A 17,657-nucleotide genomic window follows, 5' to 3' on the forward strand; every position below is an offset into this window, starting at 1 on the left:
TTAAAGGTAAAATTTAAGTTTGTTTTTATTCAAAAATAACAAGTGACAATTCTTCTTGATTTCTATTGCTTTCTATTTTTAGTAATTTTAAGCTTTTTTATGTCTTTCTTTCATTATTTTTTAATTATTGTTATAAAATGTACATTTTGTTATAAAATCTACTTTTTGTTAGTTACATATTCCAAATTGTATTCCAATCCATTGTTCCTACCAAATATAAGAAAAAAGCTACAAAACAGCACTTGCAATGAAAAAAAATGTTTATTACGTGTATCTTATAAAATTATATTGATTCTACATTTATGCAGCATTCTCTAATACATGCGTCGCTCTGTTTTTTTTCTGTTGTATCTGCTCCATTCACAGCTTCTTTCTACAATAACCCAAATTGAAGTATTAAAAATGGTCGGCTAGACTATATAAATTACCAATTTATAGAATACTGGTAGATAAACTTGTTAATTTGTATTATAGGTTTTGCTGGATATTCAATGGGCATAAGTTTACATGAATCTATCTTTCTTTATGTTTATTTCCGATGCAAAATAACACAAGACTTCTGATCATACCAACATCAGCATATAAACATATCATTTAACTAGAGCAAATCTCGTTGCAAAGCAACGAGTGGGTCTTCCGTTAATGTCCAGAGAAAAGCTAGAAGTACCTTTAAGGTCAGACGACACGTTCCTCAATTTTAGATAACTTTTTCCAGGAATTTGTTAATGGTTTACTACTACTTTGACAAGCTTTCTTGCAAAAAAATAGGGTACCTTACCAGGCATTTCTGCAAAATACTAGAGTATGCAATTTCCTTTATAATCTTCTTGAAAATACACTTGAATTGCTGATATAAAATAAATACATCTACAGCACAGCAAAATTCACTAAATTAGAACTATATCTCCGCCGGGGCGGGGCTTTGAACTCACGACCTCTAGAACCTATACGCTTTTGGCAGAGAGCGGCCACGGTTCTAACCACTCGACCAAGTACACATATAACCATTTTGAAGTAAATTTTGATCATTTTTAAAGTAATTATAAAATTAATAATTTTTATTGGAACTCTTTATTACGAGGAGATACAAAAAAGACTCTCGAGGAACGTGTCGTCTGACCTTAAGAAGCAGAGTTCTTAAGCCAAGAACAAGAGTAACTAAAACAATAAGAAAAAATCGAATAATTCTTGGTACGACTTAACAAAATCCGCATGATTTTAAGTATGACTGAACAAAAACCTTTCCGATTTCAAGAATGTCTTAACAAAATAAACCCGAATGTGTTCATGTACGACTTGACACGATTATTTTTGGTACGAATTAATTTTACATTTAACTTCACGCTATTTTTTAAACCAAGGACGCGGAATCAAAATTTCCGGAAAAATCAAATTTTAAATTCCAATTTCTCTGTAGTGCATGGTCCGATTTTATAACGAATTTCAGCGTTAGATTAAGATAAAAAAAGTTCTTTGTTTTTGCTAAATGAAGGATATCAAATTATCGCTTAAAAAAAGTTATCATAAAAAGACTTACTAGCCCTTTTAGTCCCTAATTGGAGGGGCCAGCCCTTTTTTCTTTATATCAAATAAAAGGTCTCACAAAAACATTTTGTTCACATGTATTCACGAATTGTTTAACGTTTTCGAGATATCTGAACAGCTGTGTTTTAGGGGCCGACCTTTTAAGAATGTTTAGTTGCCATATTGTTAAGAACATTATTCTTAACATTTTGTGTTCTACATTGCGTTTAAAGATATTTCTCCTTTTTCAGATATTATTTATGATCAAAGTTTTGAACTTATGGCCCCTTGAAACCCCTTATTACGTAATATATGACTTAGCTATGGTACTGTAAAGATAAACAGCTGTACAGTGAACATTTTTGCTTCTATAATTAATAACAAATTTTTGTTCAGTAAAGAGTTATTGTAAGAAGATTTTAGAGCCCTCTTGGCCCCTAATTTGAGGGGCCAGCCCCTTTTCCTTGATATCAAATTAAAGGTCTTGCAAATATAAATATATTTTGTTCACCAAGTGTTCACAAAGTGTTAACCGTTCTCGAGATATCTGTACAAATGTGTTTTAGGGGCAGACCCTTAAACTCCTTAATGGGGCCATCAAGAAAAAATTTAAGGTGGCATAATGTACAGAACATTATTTTGAGCAATTTTTGTTCTACATTGCTTTTCAAAATGTTTCTCCTTTTTCCGATATAAATGATCAAAGTTTTGAACTTTTGGCCCCTTGAAACCCCTTATTACGTAATATATGACTTAGCTATGGTACTGTAGAGAAAAACAGCTGTACAGTGAACATTTTTGCTTCTATAATTAATAACAAATTTTTGTTCAGTAAAGAGTTATTGTAAGAAGATTTTAGAGCCCTCTTGGCCCCTAATTTGAGGGGCCAGCCCCTTTTTCTTGATATCAAATTAAAGCTCTTGCAAATATAAACATATGTAGTTCACCAAGTGTTCGAAAAGTGTTAACCGTTCTCGAGATATCTGTATAAATGTGTTTTAGGGGCCGACCCTTAAAATCCTTAGTGGGGCCATCATCAAGAAATTTAAGGTGGCATATTGTACAGAACATTATTTTGAGCAACTTTTGTTCTACATTGCTTTTCAAAATGTTTCTCCTTTTTCCGATATAAATGATCAAAGTTTTGAACTTCTGGCCCCTTGAAACCCCTAATTACGTGATATATGACTAAGCTATGGTACTATTTAGATAAACAGTTGTACAATAAACATTTTTGCTTCTATGATTGATAACAAATTATTGTTCAGTAAAAGGTTATTATAAGAAGACTTTAGAGCCCTCTAGGCCCCTAATTTGAGGGGCCAGCCCCTTTTCCTTTATATCAAATTAAAGGTCTTGCAAAAATAAACATCTTTTGCATTACATTATTTCACAAAATATGTATACATCAAAAGATATTTCAGAACATGTTCAAAATTTCGTGGAAAAATTTGGTGCTTATTTTCAGGTTCAGGCGAGCTTCGAAGCCTTGCACAATTTTCATAAGTGAAGGCAATGGGGTACATCTACATACATTTATCTACAATCCCTGAAAATTTCAAGCTTCTATCTTGATTAGTTTTGGAGGAGATGCGTGGACAAAATGACCCTTAAAAATTTACAAAATCGTCAATTTCTGAAACCGGAAGTGACGTCATAAGTTTAAATTTTAATAACCTCGAATATTTACGTTACCAAATAAGTTCTGAAAATTTCGTGGAAATCGGTTGAATTGTTTTTGAGATATAAGCCACCAAAAAAGTCAGAGGAAGAATAATAATAATGAAAAAGAATCCGAAGAAAAACAATAGGGTCTTCCGTTGGAAACGGAAGACCCTAATTATCATTCACTGTCGATTGGGCCTGTTTATGTTTTTAGACAAACAATATTGTAAAAGCAAAAAATTAGTGCAGAAGAATGCAAAACATTGCATCATTTTATTTGATGCCAGAAGATAAAATTCTTGTGTTATTTTTTTTTAAACTTAACTTATTTTTCTTTTGATTAATTAAATGACACATATGTTGTTACAATGCCACATGTTTGTATAGAATTTGTTTTAGCTCAAAATTGAGTGTCAAATGTTTATGATTATCTGAATAACTTTTCTACGATTTTTGTTTTAGCTTTAACAGTTTATATATTTTAAATGTATAAGTTTTAGAATAGTAAAAGGTAATGTAGCATATGTATAGATACGATAATTGTCCCAAAATAAAAGTCATTTGGTGAAATTACAGTGAACAGAATTTAAGCATTGCCCTCAGTATACGTAATTTTAGGTCAAACTTCGCAATAAAACCGTATAGAAATGATAATCAAATATTATATCTATTGTAATAACTTTATTTTTTATTTTTGAAAACCCCCAATCAATCGAATTATGATACAAGAATGGGGATTATAAAAACGTGCTTGTTTTGTGTTAAAACGTTGGAAGAGGTGAGATACTAATCCACAGAAATAAAGTTTGTTACATATTAGCGTCCTGGTTTTTTGAGCAACCGTTTTTTTTTTTTGGAATACGAGTATGTTTATCTCTTATATGGAACATTAACGTAATTACTTACTCCAATTAATGACATATGCTCGATCCATCTCAGTCTGTTCTCAGTTAAGGGTTGGTTTTAGTATATTAACCAGGTGGTACTTACCAATTGGAATAGGTGTATCGTACATATCGTTATCAACCAGGTGTTACTATATATAAATAGGGCCTGGTTTGGGAGGTTAACTGTTGAAACTGACACCCCGAGAAAACTGTTGTCAACGAATTGGAGGTTGACAATGGTTTTCGAGGGGTGTCAATTTCAACAGATACTCTCCTAAACAGGCATTATTTATTTTATTATACTTAATGTCTTAATTTTTAAGACAATTTTACTGCTTTTATATAGAAATGAAGTGAATACTACAGCGAACCGTACGCGCATAATTTACGCGCATGTATGAAATCGTTGTGTTACCCTTTGTCAAGTGTGTTTCTAACGCTGAGGGTAATAGAACAGATTACCAACTGCGTCTAAGCCAATCAGATTTCAGTATTTAACATGAAAGTATAATAATTACCAATTGGAATAGCTGTATCGTACATATCGTTATTAACCAGGTGTTACTTACCAATTGGAATAGCTGTAACGTACATCGTCAATGACCACCAAAGAGTAGGAGGTTAGGGCGGCTTCGAAGTAAAACTGAAACACAAAGAAGTTTTTAATTTACAATACAGTATACATTTTTCCTTTTAAGTGGAAGAAATCGTACTGTGTTAAAAATTGTTATCAGCGGGACCAATAAAATCGTATAAGGAAGGATCTATAATATAAGAATGACCTAGACTATTGGGGCAAACAATGTATTCCATCGCTCGGCAACTTTACATTGCGAACTCAAAGTATTTAGAATGTTACAAAAAATAAGATTACCATATGTTGATCATATAGATGTAAACTTTATCAGGCCAACTAACATGCTATACATTCACGTCCTCTTTCTTGGGGAAATGTGTGGCACATCACAGTATAAAACTATAAAACTGGTTTGTATCTGCTTAAAACTGACCAAAACTGTTGTCAAAAGATTAAAAAAGCAATAAATATGAGGTTTTATATGCTGATTTTATGTAAATTATGCTTACAAGAACAGAGCAATGTTTTTTAAACACTTATAAATGGGCAGCTACAGACTTAAATTCAAGATTTAAAAATTGAAAATATGACAGGAGGTCATTAGTGTCTACTCTACACCCTTTTGTTGAGAAAATGTCAAAGCTTGCTTAATCGGGTACCCTATTCTTTAAATGTGTGCTATAAACAATCAGTTCTGATGTGATTTATATATCTTTGTCTGTGGAGGTTTATTGAAGTAATATTTTCATTGAAAAAATATATGTATTTTTAACGAAAATTGATTGTCTGGACTCCTACCCCACTTCTATAAAGAGTTTACATTAATTTTTATTTATAGAAATGAAAGAAAACAAACTTGGAACTGGTATTGCGATGTCTGTCATATTCAACACAGATGGTTTTGAATTGACATTTTTTCTATGAAAATATAATGTCAATGTGGCTCCATAAATACAGGAGTTCAAGGTATAGACTGGATTTTTTCTTGTTTCAAAAATAGATCCCATGCCGAGTTTTAAAACTGGGGTACCCTACATGTAGGAGGCAAACTAACAGCCTCGATTGTAACTCCAGACTGGTTTTAAGAATGAAAAAATAGGTATTGTTCGCATGTTTACTAAAATGTTAATACATTAACATAGTGTTTACTAGAATGCAGAAAAGGGTCATCATTTAATGTGAGCAGCATACTCTCTCTCTCTCTCTCTCTCTCTCTCTCTCTCTCTCTCTCTCTCTCTCTCTCATGATACAGTATAACGTACAAATCCGCCGCTCCCTGAAGGTATGTTTCCGGTCCAGTCTTGCCATCCATTGCTCCCACTAGTCTGGACGACTGAGCTTACATAAGACGTCTCGTCCGTGAAGTAAACAAAGGCTAGCTGTGCTGATCCGATCACGCGGTACTTGAAGGATACACTTAAATCGGCGACTGAAAATATAAGGCGATGATATATTCAAAATTTCATTATTATTAATCTAAAACATTAACATTTCATTTCTAATATATTTGTTTGTTAAGTTATCACATATGATTCTTTTTAAAGGTGTCATTTTTTATTTTACATTTTTTCATGGCGAGTAATCATAAGAATCATATTTATGAAAGATGAAATATCAAAAATAATACTGGCTTATAATGCATTGAAATCTATCAACTCAATCATACATAGATTTATTCTAAAAGTAATCCCAACATTGCAATAGGTAGTATTGGCTTAAGCACATTGATGAAATATCTTTATTTGCGATAAAAAAAATTCTGTAGAACATACTATAATTTTTATGTATGATTTCATTTAATATTATAGTTAGACATATTAAGAGACTCTCGGACAAAGAGTAAATTCTATGATATAAGTACAGTGAAAGATTAGATATATTGTTACTTTCAGCTGAACATACCAGGCAGTGTCCCAGACATCAGGTAGGAGTAGACCGTGCCCTGTACGTAAGGGGCGTACACTGCAGCAAACGCACTACCCTCGGCGGCCGTGATCTTAACGTTATTCATCGTGAAAGAGTTGTACTAAAAAACAACGTCATTTAAAAAATGTATGGATTGAGATGGACAAACAGACGGACAAATGAACACTTTCTTAGATAGATAGATAGAGAGAGAGAGAGGGATAGATAGATAGATAGATAGATAGATAGATAGATAGATAGATAGATAGATAGATAGATAGATAGATAGATAGATAGATAGATAGATAAAAGTATTGCGCTAATAGTTTTTTAAAAAATGGTGGAAAATGCAGATAATACCAAATTGAAGTCCACATAGTTGTCTGCGTAGTTGTTCAGACAGAATCCAATTTCAAAATTGCATGAAATAGTAACGGAGGTAGTCACTGTAAAACAGATGTGTAAAATGAAAACAGAATTTAAAACAGTCACATAATTGCATGTAATCTACATTGAAATCACCTTTATCATTGGTAGAAAGAATATACCAGTAAGTTGACCAAGAGGTATTTACTGTACCTTAAGAAAATTAAAATACATATATGTTGGTTTATTTAAATCTATAAGTTTGCATGGACATTATGTATTTTTCCATTCATTTTTTTTAAATATTTTACATTTTCAACTATATTCATCTGTGATAGCATTACATGAATTTTGAACCCTAAAACAAAATAACGTCATAAAACATGAGTGACACAAAATGAGCGTGCCATATTGCATAACCGAAAAAAGGCATTGGCTGCGCCACGTAGTAATACATAGCATGTGCTACATAAAAAAATAGTAGTTTTAAAATTAATTAACACGTCTTTTTAAGAGTACAAATTGGAAATATCAAAATATAAGTAATAAGAAATCTATCTTTGAATATCATAAGGTGATCAAATCTATCATAACGACCTTCAGGCTTTATTTGATTTGACCACGCCCCAACCGAAATTATGACCTCATAATACTCAAAGAATAGTTCTTTATTCCTTTAATAAATAAACAAAATTTTATCTTAAATATCTACTAATAATTGATATTTTAGGAACATTTTAGGAACATAACGATACATATTTGCCCTGTTAAAAAGATTTGTTTTTAGAGGTTTGAAACTCTTCATTTAAATCAGCAATCAGAGTGTGTGGGCGGAAGGAGTTGCAGTTAAGTACCTTGAGTGTTGTAGGTTTCACACGTGCTCCCTGACCACCCGGATGTACATTGACAAACCGCCTTGTCGCCATCTACACTGCAGCTACCACCGTTCTTACAGGGGTTCGTGGAGCAAGGATTGGTTGTCGTTGTCTCTATATCAGGGACAGACAAATTATTAAGTTTGACAATAATCAAGGACAAGTGTTCTACCTCTAAATGTGTTCGGGTTATCCGAGTAACGTCCTGAATAATATTGAAGTCCATTTCAAATGGAAAATACTAAAGAAATTGAATATTGAGTTATGCAATGTTAATATAAAAAAAACAAGATATCTGTGAGCCAATGCTCACTAGTGATATCCCCGCTCTGATGTGAATATGCAAAATAAGCAAAGTCGACATTTAACAGAAAGCTGGCATCTGATTGATACAAAAATATATCCCATAATATGGCATGCCTAAACAAATAGTGTTAAAATTTCAAGCATCTGCGATAAATCTTTGAGGAAAATTTGTTTGAAAATTTTGGCTAAAATAAACAAAGTACTCATTTAACAAGAAGTTGACATCTGATTGGTACAAAAGTATATCCCACGATATGGCATGCCTAAACAAATAGTGTGTTAAAATTTCAAGCATCTGCGATAGATAGTTGCAGAAAAATCTTTGACGGAAATTTGTTTGAAAATTTTGGCTAAAAATAAACAAAGTCGTCATTTAACAGGAAGTTGACATCCGATTGGTACAAAAATATATCCCACGATATGGCATGCCTATACAAATATTGTGTAAAAATTTCAAGCATCTGCGATAAATAGTTGCAGAGAAATCTTTGACGAAAATTTGTTTGAAAATTTTGGTAAAAAAATAAGCAAAGTCGACATTTAACAGGAAGTTGACCTCCGATTGATACAAAAATATATCCCACGATATGGCATGCCTTAACAAACACTATGTAAAAATTTCAAGCATCTGCAATAAATAGTTGCTCAGATAAATGCGACAGAAATTTTCGTTACGGACGGACAGACAGACAGACAGACAAACAGACGGACAGACGGACGGACAGACGGACAGACGGACAGACAGACACACAAGGGTAAAACAGTATACCCCCTCTCCTTCGGAGCGGGGGTATAATTATAGGCTCACATCATTAACTTTAAACACTAAAAACACAAAACATACAGATAAAATAACCTTTCTTTGATATTTGAAGAATCAAAGTGTTTCTATAATTCTGGAATAGTGTTTGCAACATAAATACTCATCCTGGGATAATGATTCTAGTTTATTTTGATAGTGATTCTAGTACATGAGAAAGTGTTAGTTGTAAAGTGATTCTAGTATATGAAGTATTTATATTTGAATATCATGTAGTACACTATTGTGTAATAGTGATTCACGTATCTTCAGATTGTATTTCGATCCATCCTGGAAAAGTGATTCCAGTATCCAGAAATAATGATTCTGGTGACCAGAAAAATTGATTTTATGTCCTGTGTTGTTGATTCTAATATCCTTGGTTATCAATTTTAAAGTACCCTGGGATAAATTCTTGTACCTGGGTAGTGATTCTAGTACTAATGGATAGTTACCTTGGCTTTGGCAGGTAGTCCCTGTCCACCCCGCAGTACACTTACACACCGCCTGTCCGGACTCCGAGGAACAGGTGCCCCCATTCTGACATGGATTGGTTTCACAAGGATTGGTACTCCCACCTATGATAAATTATGATCATGACGTATATGAAAATGTGATGTGTTATCAGGACCCGGAGTAATAAACAGTTTCATATATAATTATAAGGTTGTTTCACAATCTTTTCTTACCAGTGGTAAACTGGGCGTCGACCTTAATGTATTAAAATACCTGAAGATTTGCTGCACAATCTGTCAACGCACGTGTAACCGGTAGGACAGTTGCTGCATGACGTCGTACCAGAGGAGAACGGCCTTCTATTGTTAACGTTACCCCTACAATCCAGTAAAATCTATTGTTAACGTTACCCCTACAATCCAGTAAAATCTATTGTTAACGTTACCCCTACAATCCAGTAAAATCTATTGTTAACGTTACCCCTACAATCCAGTAAAATCTATTGTTAACGTTACCCCTACAATCCAGTAAAATCATGTTTTGACCTTTGGAGGAGAGCACTTAGTCTAATAATATCTCTACTAAACTGTGAAACAAAACTCGGTTCTCCTATATGTTATGTTTTGAAATGTTTCACTTTTGAAATAATTTCACATTATATAAATAGTGCATGTTTTGGAGGGTAACAGTTGAAATTGACACCCCCGAGAAAAACATCAATGTCAACCAACACGAAGCGGAGGTTGACAATAGTTTTCGATGGGTGTCAATTTCAACTGTTGTCCTTACAAACAGGCAATATTTTTTTTTTAATTTACTAAATTTCATAATCTTAAAGAAAACTTCAACGCTTTTAAATTTTTGGACGTGAATTCTACGGCGAACTGTACTCACATAATTTACGCGTTGTGTTACCCGTTGTTAAGTGTGTTGCTAACGCTGAGGGTAATAGAACGTCTAAGTCAATCAGATTTTAGTATTCAACATGAAAGCAGAATAATATTTTATGATAAATTAATTCCTAGCTCTCTGATTGGCTGATATCCAACAATCTGGAAACGTTATATTCACCTGCACGTGACTAAGTAGGTCAATATCACATTTGTTCGGCTATGGCTTCGAACAAAAAACTTTGCTTGATAACACTCAGATTAATATGTCTGTATCAATTTGTCGCTAAATCTAACTATAAAACATTTTTTGCTGTTTAGAGGTCAATAAGATGATATACCTACCCTCGAAGAACAATATTCACCTTCGGCGAGGTGAATATTGTACTTCGAGTGTAACTAAATCATCGTATTGACCTCAAAAACAGCAAAAATTGCATAATACCATCCAAGTGAATACATCTTATTAGTCCTTTGAAAGATAATTGATCCCTAAAACCAAAAGGGATTATGACAATTTCAAACAAGAAGGTAATTTCTTTTTATCAATGGCATACCCGGGTCCGTAGTTGCAGACGACTAAGTATCCAGGCAGATTATTGGTGGTAAAATCATTTACAGAGCTACAATATTTCTTAGCACATCCAACTTTTTCAGATTCCGCCCATGTAACCTGCAGGAAGAATAACATCATCATATTTAACACCATCATATTTGACATTTTCATATTTGACGCCTTCATATTTGAGACCATCAATGTCAGATTTGAAATTTTCAGTATCTAACATCATAATATGTGACATTATCAGCGATACTGTGAAATCATTAGATTTTGTGGCGACTCAATTTTCGTGGAATTCGTGGGTACCTCTCACCCACAAATAAACATCCTCCACGAAAAAATAAATAAGTAAGGACTGTAAAGTCATGTTTTCTTGTGTACGTATCAAATACACGAAATTACATTCCCACGAACCTGTAAAATTATAGCAATCCACGACCCCCCCCCCCCCCCCCCCCACGAATTTTAATGATTCCACAGTTTTTGACACCATTGAAATCTTCAATTTTGACATCATCATATGCGACGTCCATAACTTACATTATCATAGTTGATGTTACTTGATTTGTCATCGATTGATTTATCAATTTGTTAATTGCTTAATTTACAGATTAGCTGATTGACAAATTATTGATAAATTGTAGAAGACCTGTGTGTAATGGCCACATCCATATTTACTATTGGGATCACAGACGTTGTTAGCAAAATCATAGTCAGTTTTCTCGTTGTCCCAAGCGGTGACTGCTGCCTCCGGTGAAATGTCCCCTTTTAAAGACAAGTGTATGCCAAATTAACTTTACTCACGAATGAAGTCTTCGAAGTGCAGCTATTTTACAAGAAATTGTCAAATTTACCATAAATAAAGGCATGAAATATTGACCTATTATATTTAGTATATTTTCGAGTGGCTTTGAAAACACTACGAATCGCTTCCTTATTGACTATATTCATATTTTATAGTTTAATGACTGAAAATTTTATACATGTACGTAATAAGGAATCATTCTTTGATTATTATGAGGTGATCGTATACGGTCGGGCGTGGTCAAATCTATCATAAAACGCCTTAGGGCTTTATCGGGTCACCACCGGCCGTATTTTATCACTTTATACTTACATCTACCATAATCTCCTCTATTTCTTACGGAAACTTATAGTTAATTCATAGCTCTATAGAAACAGCCAGACTGAAATCTACACGCCCTATTTATCGATTAGTCGAATTCTACAGTGGCTGAAAGTGACAGGACTGAAATTGACACGCCCTGTTTATCGATTGGTCTGAACCTACGGCGACCTCAGTAAAATCCCGGACTGCACGAAATAATCATGACGATGCCAGAATCAACGTCTCACAGGAGACGATTTGGCTGTTTCTTTTAGCTAACGTACTATTGTACATTAACAGTAATTTAGTGACTTTTCATAATCAGTTTATTAATTAGTTAAAGAAAGATGTTAATATAAACAATAAAATGCTTTCTTTGATGATTCATGTGGGTTATGAAGGTAGCGATCATTGCAGGAAAAATTTACATAACCCGCTAACGTAAGCGTAATACGATCTTCACTGCATTTTATAATCAAAGACATTCAGCTGTCGAATAAAATCTGATGCCCAAAAAATTTTAGACAAAAGTTTTCAAGTTCTTCGCGTTAGCGGGTTATGTAAAATTTGTTTGCAATGATCGCTACCTTCATTACCCGCATGAATCATCAAGGATTATATTTACATCTTCTTTAAACAAATTAATAATTTGAGTGTAAAGAGTAAGTTTAATTAACTAAATTACTGTTAATGTACATCAGTACGATAGCTAAAAGAAACAGCAAATCGTCTTTTAAATTATAGTAATTTATGTCTGGTATCATCATGATTATTTCGTGCAGTTCGTGAACTTTCTTAGGTCGCTGTAGGTCTCGACCAATCGATAAACGGACCGCTTCGATTTCAATCCTGTCATTTTCTATATAGCTATGAATTAACAACAACTTTTTGATAACAAATAGAGGGAATCCTATTCGGTAGATGTAAATATAATAGTATGTCAAACTTCCTCTCTACCACCAATCGTCTGCTAATTAGTGATTACAGACTCTAGAGAGGTTTTGATCAGGTTTAAAAAAAAAACAATGTATATTTATAGTGAGAAATATTCTCACTAAGTATCAATGAATTTGCAGGTGGTGCATTTCCAAGGAAGTTGACTGTTTCATCGTATTGATTTGGAAAATGAAAAAAAATCGTGATGTTATTTAAAAGAAATATTCGAAGTATCAGAATAATTAGAATACCATAGCAATATACAAACACCATGCTGTGAATTGACTGGGTTTATGTGTAATGCTATTTCACATTTGTTTGTACACACGTTATTGACATGTGTACTCCTGTATAAGTGCACATACCATAGCTCACATATAGGTTCTCCCCCACATAGTACCCCACTGATGAGGACCGGAGTTTGTTGTGGTTAAAGTCGCACTTTTCGGCGTAGTTCCTGGCTATAGTCTCCAATCCTTCGTCCCACACCTGACCAGGGAATGAATGCAGGAAATGTTGGTTAGTTTAAATCAAATTATTAGTATTAACTTAACGGTACAAATTCAGACATTCCACTACCTTCAAAGTCTACCAAACGCTCCACAGAAATAAAATCAGGTAAGTAAATATACTTTCGTAAAAAAAATTTTTTATTCATCCTGTTAGTGCTGTGATGTAAACTCATGGCATTCTTAACAAAATCCTATCCCAACAGAGGAAGTGGTTTTTACTACGACGGGACGTAACTCTGATTTATACGACATAAATGGTCAATGAATGTGTTAGAACGTACCATCTCTCTCATATTTGTGGCCTTTGGGCTGACTATTCTACGCTTTTCATTGTGGACCCTCAGGAACTCAGCTGCCTCTGTAGACAGTGTTCGTCTGTTCATTGATAGCTGCTTCAAAAGACACACAGTCATAAGTACGTTCAAAATATTAATGTATTTCTATTTAAATGAAATCTACTAAAACTGTAGATACCTGTTTTTCCATAAGTATGTTTTGTTCAATAGTCCTCTTTTTGTTTTGGTTGGTTCCTTGAGTATTACTGCCCTGAATCAAATAAACAGGAATGTTCGCGCGATTAAATTAATGTTAAGAAGCAGTTTTATCTCACAATGGCATAATTAATAATTATTATTCTTTATCGATTTCAATAAATGAATAAAATGACTTAATAAGAGAATGAAACAACTCACATCGCTCTGAAATCTATAGAACAATCTTACCGACGTAAAAACGTTCACAGGAACTTGGCCCCCAGCGTTTCCATTTGTCTGCTTGTCGTTTTTCTATAGAGGAGAGAAAAAAACGACCCTTATGTTGCCATATATATACATATTATGTGAATTATTTCACGTAAGACTTCGTTCTTGCTTAAAAAAACGTTGGTGATATTTCTCTGTATAGTCAGACGTAATATATGTTTTAAACGTATTCCATGTCATGTTGTAAATTTTGTATTTACTGCCACCCGGTAAATTCAAAATTTACAACATGACACGTATATCCCCAAGTACCCAAACTCCGTCACCATCAGCAGAAAACATGTTATATTTAGTGATTGCAAATAATGATAACCGCAAAAAATAATTTACAGAGAAACATGGATTTAGTGATTGCAAATAATAATAACCGCAAAAAATAATTTACAGAGAATAACCTGAAAGGTTATAATTTATAAAATTATTAACAAAAATATTTTTTATTATTATTCAAATAAGCCCTCTGAATAGGACGTTTATTACACGTGCTATTATATAAATAGTCCCTGTTTGGGAGGGTAACAGTTGAAATTGACACCCCGAGGAAACCATTGTCAACCGACGCGAAGCCAAACAGGCACTATTAATTTTATCATACTGAATGTCTTAATATTAGAGAATTTTTTTACTTCTTTTATATAGAAATGACGTGAATTCTACGCCGAATCGTACGCGCATAATTAACGCGCGTGTAATAATTCGTTGTGTTACCCGTTGCTAAGTGTGTTGCTAACGCTGAGGGTAATAGATTGTCAACTGTGTCTTAACCAATCAGATTTCAGTATTTAACATGAAAGTATAACATACTGTCCTTACATATTTCAAATATATCATATCAATAATGAATATATTAATGATTATATTATTTATTTATTACATTTTTAATAAATGTAGCATATTCTAAATACCGACATACCATATATATCTGTAACCCTGTATAAGGCAAAAATTACAGCATGGGCGATTTGACGTTATCATCAAGTGTAGTGCATTAACGCTATTGCGGACAGAAAAAAATGTATTAATAACCTTAATAAAAAATAAATTGCATGTGATATGTTTCATCTTGAACTCTCTTAAAATGACTGACCACCGTAAATCATTGAAAGGGCCCGCATATCAGAAATATCGTTATTTTAGTGTACCTGTGAAAAAGTGTTAGCTGATTTCACGCAATTATTGTTGCATAAAATGAACAGGGTGTAATTTTGTTATTTTTGAACACATTCTTAAATTAAGCCGTTGTAAATTGTTGACATTTGACTGAAGATTTTTAACATGCAAAAAATGACGTCATAACCGCATTTGATTTCAAACGGCGAGGAGTTTCCCAAAAGTGACGGAGTTAGGGTAGTGACGGAGTTAGGGGGCTATGCGATATACCAACATTCTTTTTGCAAATACATGTACGCACAATATTTCAGAACCAAATTAAAAGGTGATATGACAATTTTCACATTTTCATTTTTTTGGTCAATAAAAACATAACACGTGCACTTATATTTGATATTAAAAGCAGAACATTATAGATCTCAATTGTAAATATATGAGTATAGTATATACTAGTATGCAGTGTATGTTCACCATAAGGAATAATCCTGTAACATAAAACAAGGATTGGGTTGTACGAAAACTACCTTTCCTTCAGCAGGTTCGAATGATATCCGTCCGTCATCGTCCGAGTTTCTTTTTTCCTCTTGAAAAGATTTCTTCAAGTAATCCAACTGAAGTCATATGTATAGCATTATTTTACTGATACTTAAATATTTTTGATAAAATGTTAACTTTTTCTTCAGTTTTATATGGTTTTTAAAATACTTAATATTGAATAACTTCACCAGGTAAGAAATTAACTATGCAATTCAACAAAATTTAAAATGTAGCAATACATGTGTTTTACCAAAATATCAACAGACCAGCTCTCGTAATTCTTGTACTTTTGTTGGGGAATTCCCTTCGGCGTTCTGTGAATTAGACAAAAATCATTTTTAGGGGAAAAAAATGATAAGACCAATGAAAGATAACCAGACCTTACAAAGAAATAACACTGTAAGGTGCAAGCGCATCGTAGATGAAGATCATCAATTACTCTTTCAATTAGGTCTGACCCCGGGGCCATAAAGCTAAAATGAGCTCACTTTTGATCTCAGTCTCGTTTTTCCATTATATATACATTTGTAAAATGAAATCAAAAGTAAGCTCATTTAAGTTTTATGGCCCCGGGCCCTCTGAAACGTTGCAGCGATACTAAAATTTAAGGTTCTATATGATGTTTTTTTCTGTGAAAATACTACAGGACACTACTTTACATTCAATTTGTTGAATTGTGTTTTGTTTTCGTTAGAGTTGCTATAGGACCCTATAACAATGCAAAGAATAGTGAAATGATCAGTGAAGAAACATCGATTTCGTTTAATTTTTGATTTTTAAAATTTAGTTTATAAAAGCATATAATTAAGGAAAAGCTCGGGAACAGCCAACTGCCTTTCATCAGTTAAAATGCTTTCTTTTTTTTCGCGTAGTATTAGGAAAGTAGCGTTTACCAACTGTAATTATCCTACAAATAGAATGTCTGGTTTGTTATCTGACCTCGAATCACGGGAGTCTGGGCCTACGGGGTAGATATTATTCCGATCTGTACATCTAATAAAAAGACACTTAAGATTTTACCAAGCGGCACATCTAATCCTCTAGGTGTATCATATTGGAATATAGGTATCATTTGACAATGCATGTATATGTGGTCAACATTTGTGTAAAAAAGGCGCAGTTCATTACATTTACAGTACGGTTACACAGCTTTAAAACTATCGCCGCAGTTTGGCAAAAGAATTTTGCAATTTTTTTTTAGCCTTTTCTGCCATTCTTAAAGTGTAAAATATTACTAATTTATAAATTACGCACCCGTACTTTTCTTTTTCAGATTTCAAAGTCTAAATTTGAAAACCTAAGACATTCTTTTGAGCTGAATTTTCTGAAATGTTGTCCATGAATTTTTGTTTTTGTACTATGAATAAAAAAATTTGATTACTTTTCTTTAATTTTTTTTTTACATGTTTATATATAAACATGGACTTTTATGTAATGGTAAATTGGTTTTTTTTAATTCGATCTATCACAAAGTTTGAAATAAAAATTGAATGAGTTCAAAACATATCAACATGCCTAACGAAGACTGTTATGGGTAGTTAAGAATTCATTTAAGTAAAAATCTTTTAATGTAACAGTAATATATATAATTTTTTTTAATTTGGAACATATATAAGCTACAAAGAGATAATTTAGAACTTGTAGCTTAACATTGCATACACTTAGAACGATATCAATATTTTAACGTTATGACATGTTTTACCTTCCTCTGAATGTACGCCGTATTTCCTCGCTCTAGGAGACAGCCCAGTGTCAGCAGAATCAGCAACCCCTTCATCTTAGCTCCAGGAGTGGACTGAGAGAGCCGGACCCCGGCCGACCCTATTTATCCCTTACCTCATTAACATTGTACCACCCGGTTCACCGAACTCCTAATTGTAC

The 17,657-nt window shown here is 33.3% G+C and overlaps 1 protein-coding gene across 2 annotated transcripts; it reads right to left on the minus strand.

Moving 5' to 3' along the window:
* Positions 1-17,591, minus strand: LOC128167259 (cysteine-rich secretory protein LCCL domain-containing 2-like). 2 transcript variants are annotated; one of them, XM_052832867.1, is made up of 17 exons: positions 17,479-17,591; positions 16,043-16,090; positions 15,764-15,850; positions 14,091-14,153; positions 13,843-13,914; positions 13,650-13,760; positions 13,222-13,345; positions 11,462-11,577; positions 10,808-10,923; positions 9,634-9,737; positions 9,360-9,482; positions 7,779-7,913; positions 6,919-7,004; positions 6,556-6,679; positions 5,916-6,082; positions 4,646-4,719; positions 1-373 (listed from the first exon to the last, which is right to left on the minus strand). In XM_052832867.1, coding segments are annotated over exons 1-17 (1,626 nt in total). In that variant the 5' UTR covers positions 17,554-17,591; the 3' UTR covers positions 1-372. The 2 variants fall into 2 exon arrangements, with proteins under 2 accessions (XP_052688827.1, XP_052688835.1); XM_052832875.1 differs by having other exon boundaries at positions 13,650-13,757; positions 17,479-17,589.
* Between the last annotated feature and the right edge of the window lie 66 nt (positions 17,592-17,657).

The sequence above is a fragment of the Crassostrea angulata genome, chromosome 1, assembly GCF_025612915.1.
Source record: "Crassostrea angulata isolate pt1a10 chromosome 1, ASM2561291v2, whole genome shotgun sequence".
Classification (NCBI taxonomy): Eukaryota; Metazoa; Mollusca; class Bivalvia; order Ostreida; family Ostreidae; genus Magallana; species Magallana angulata.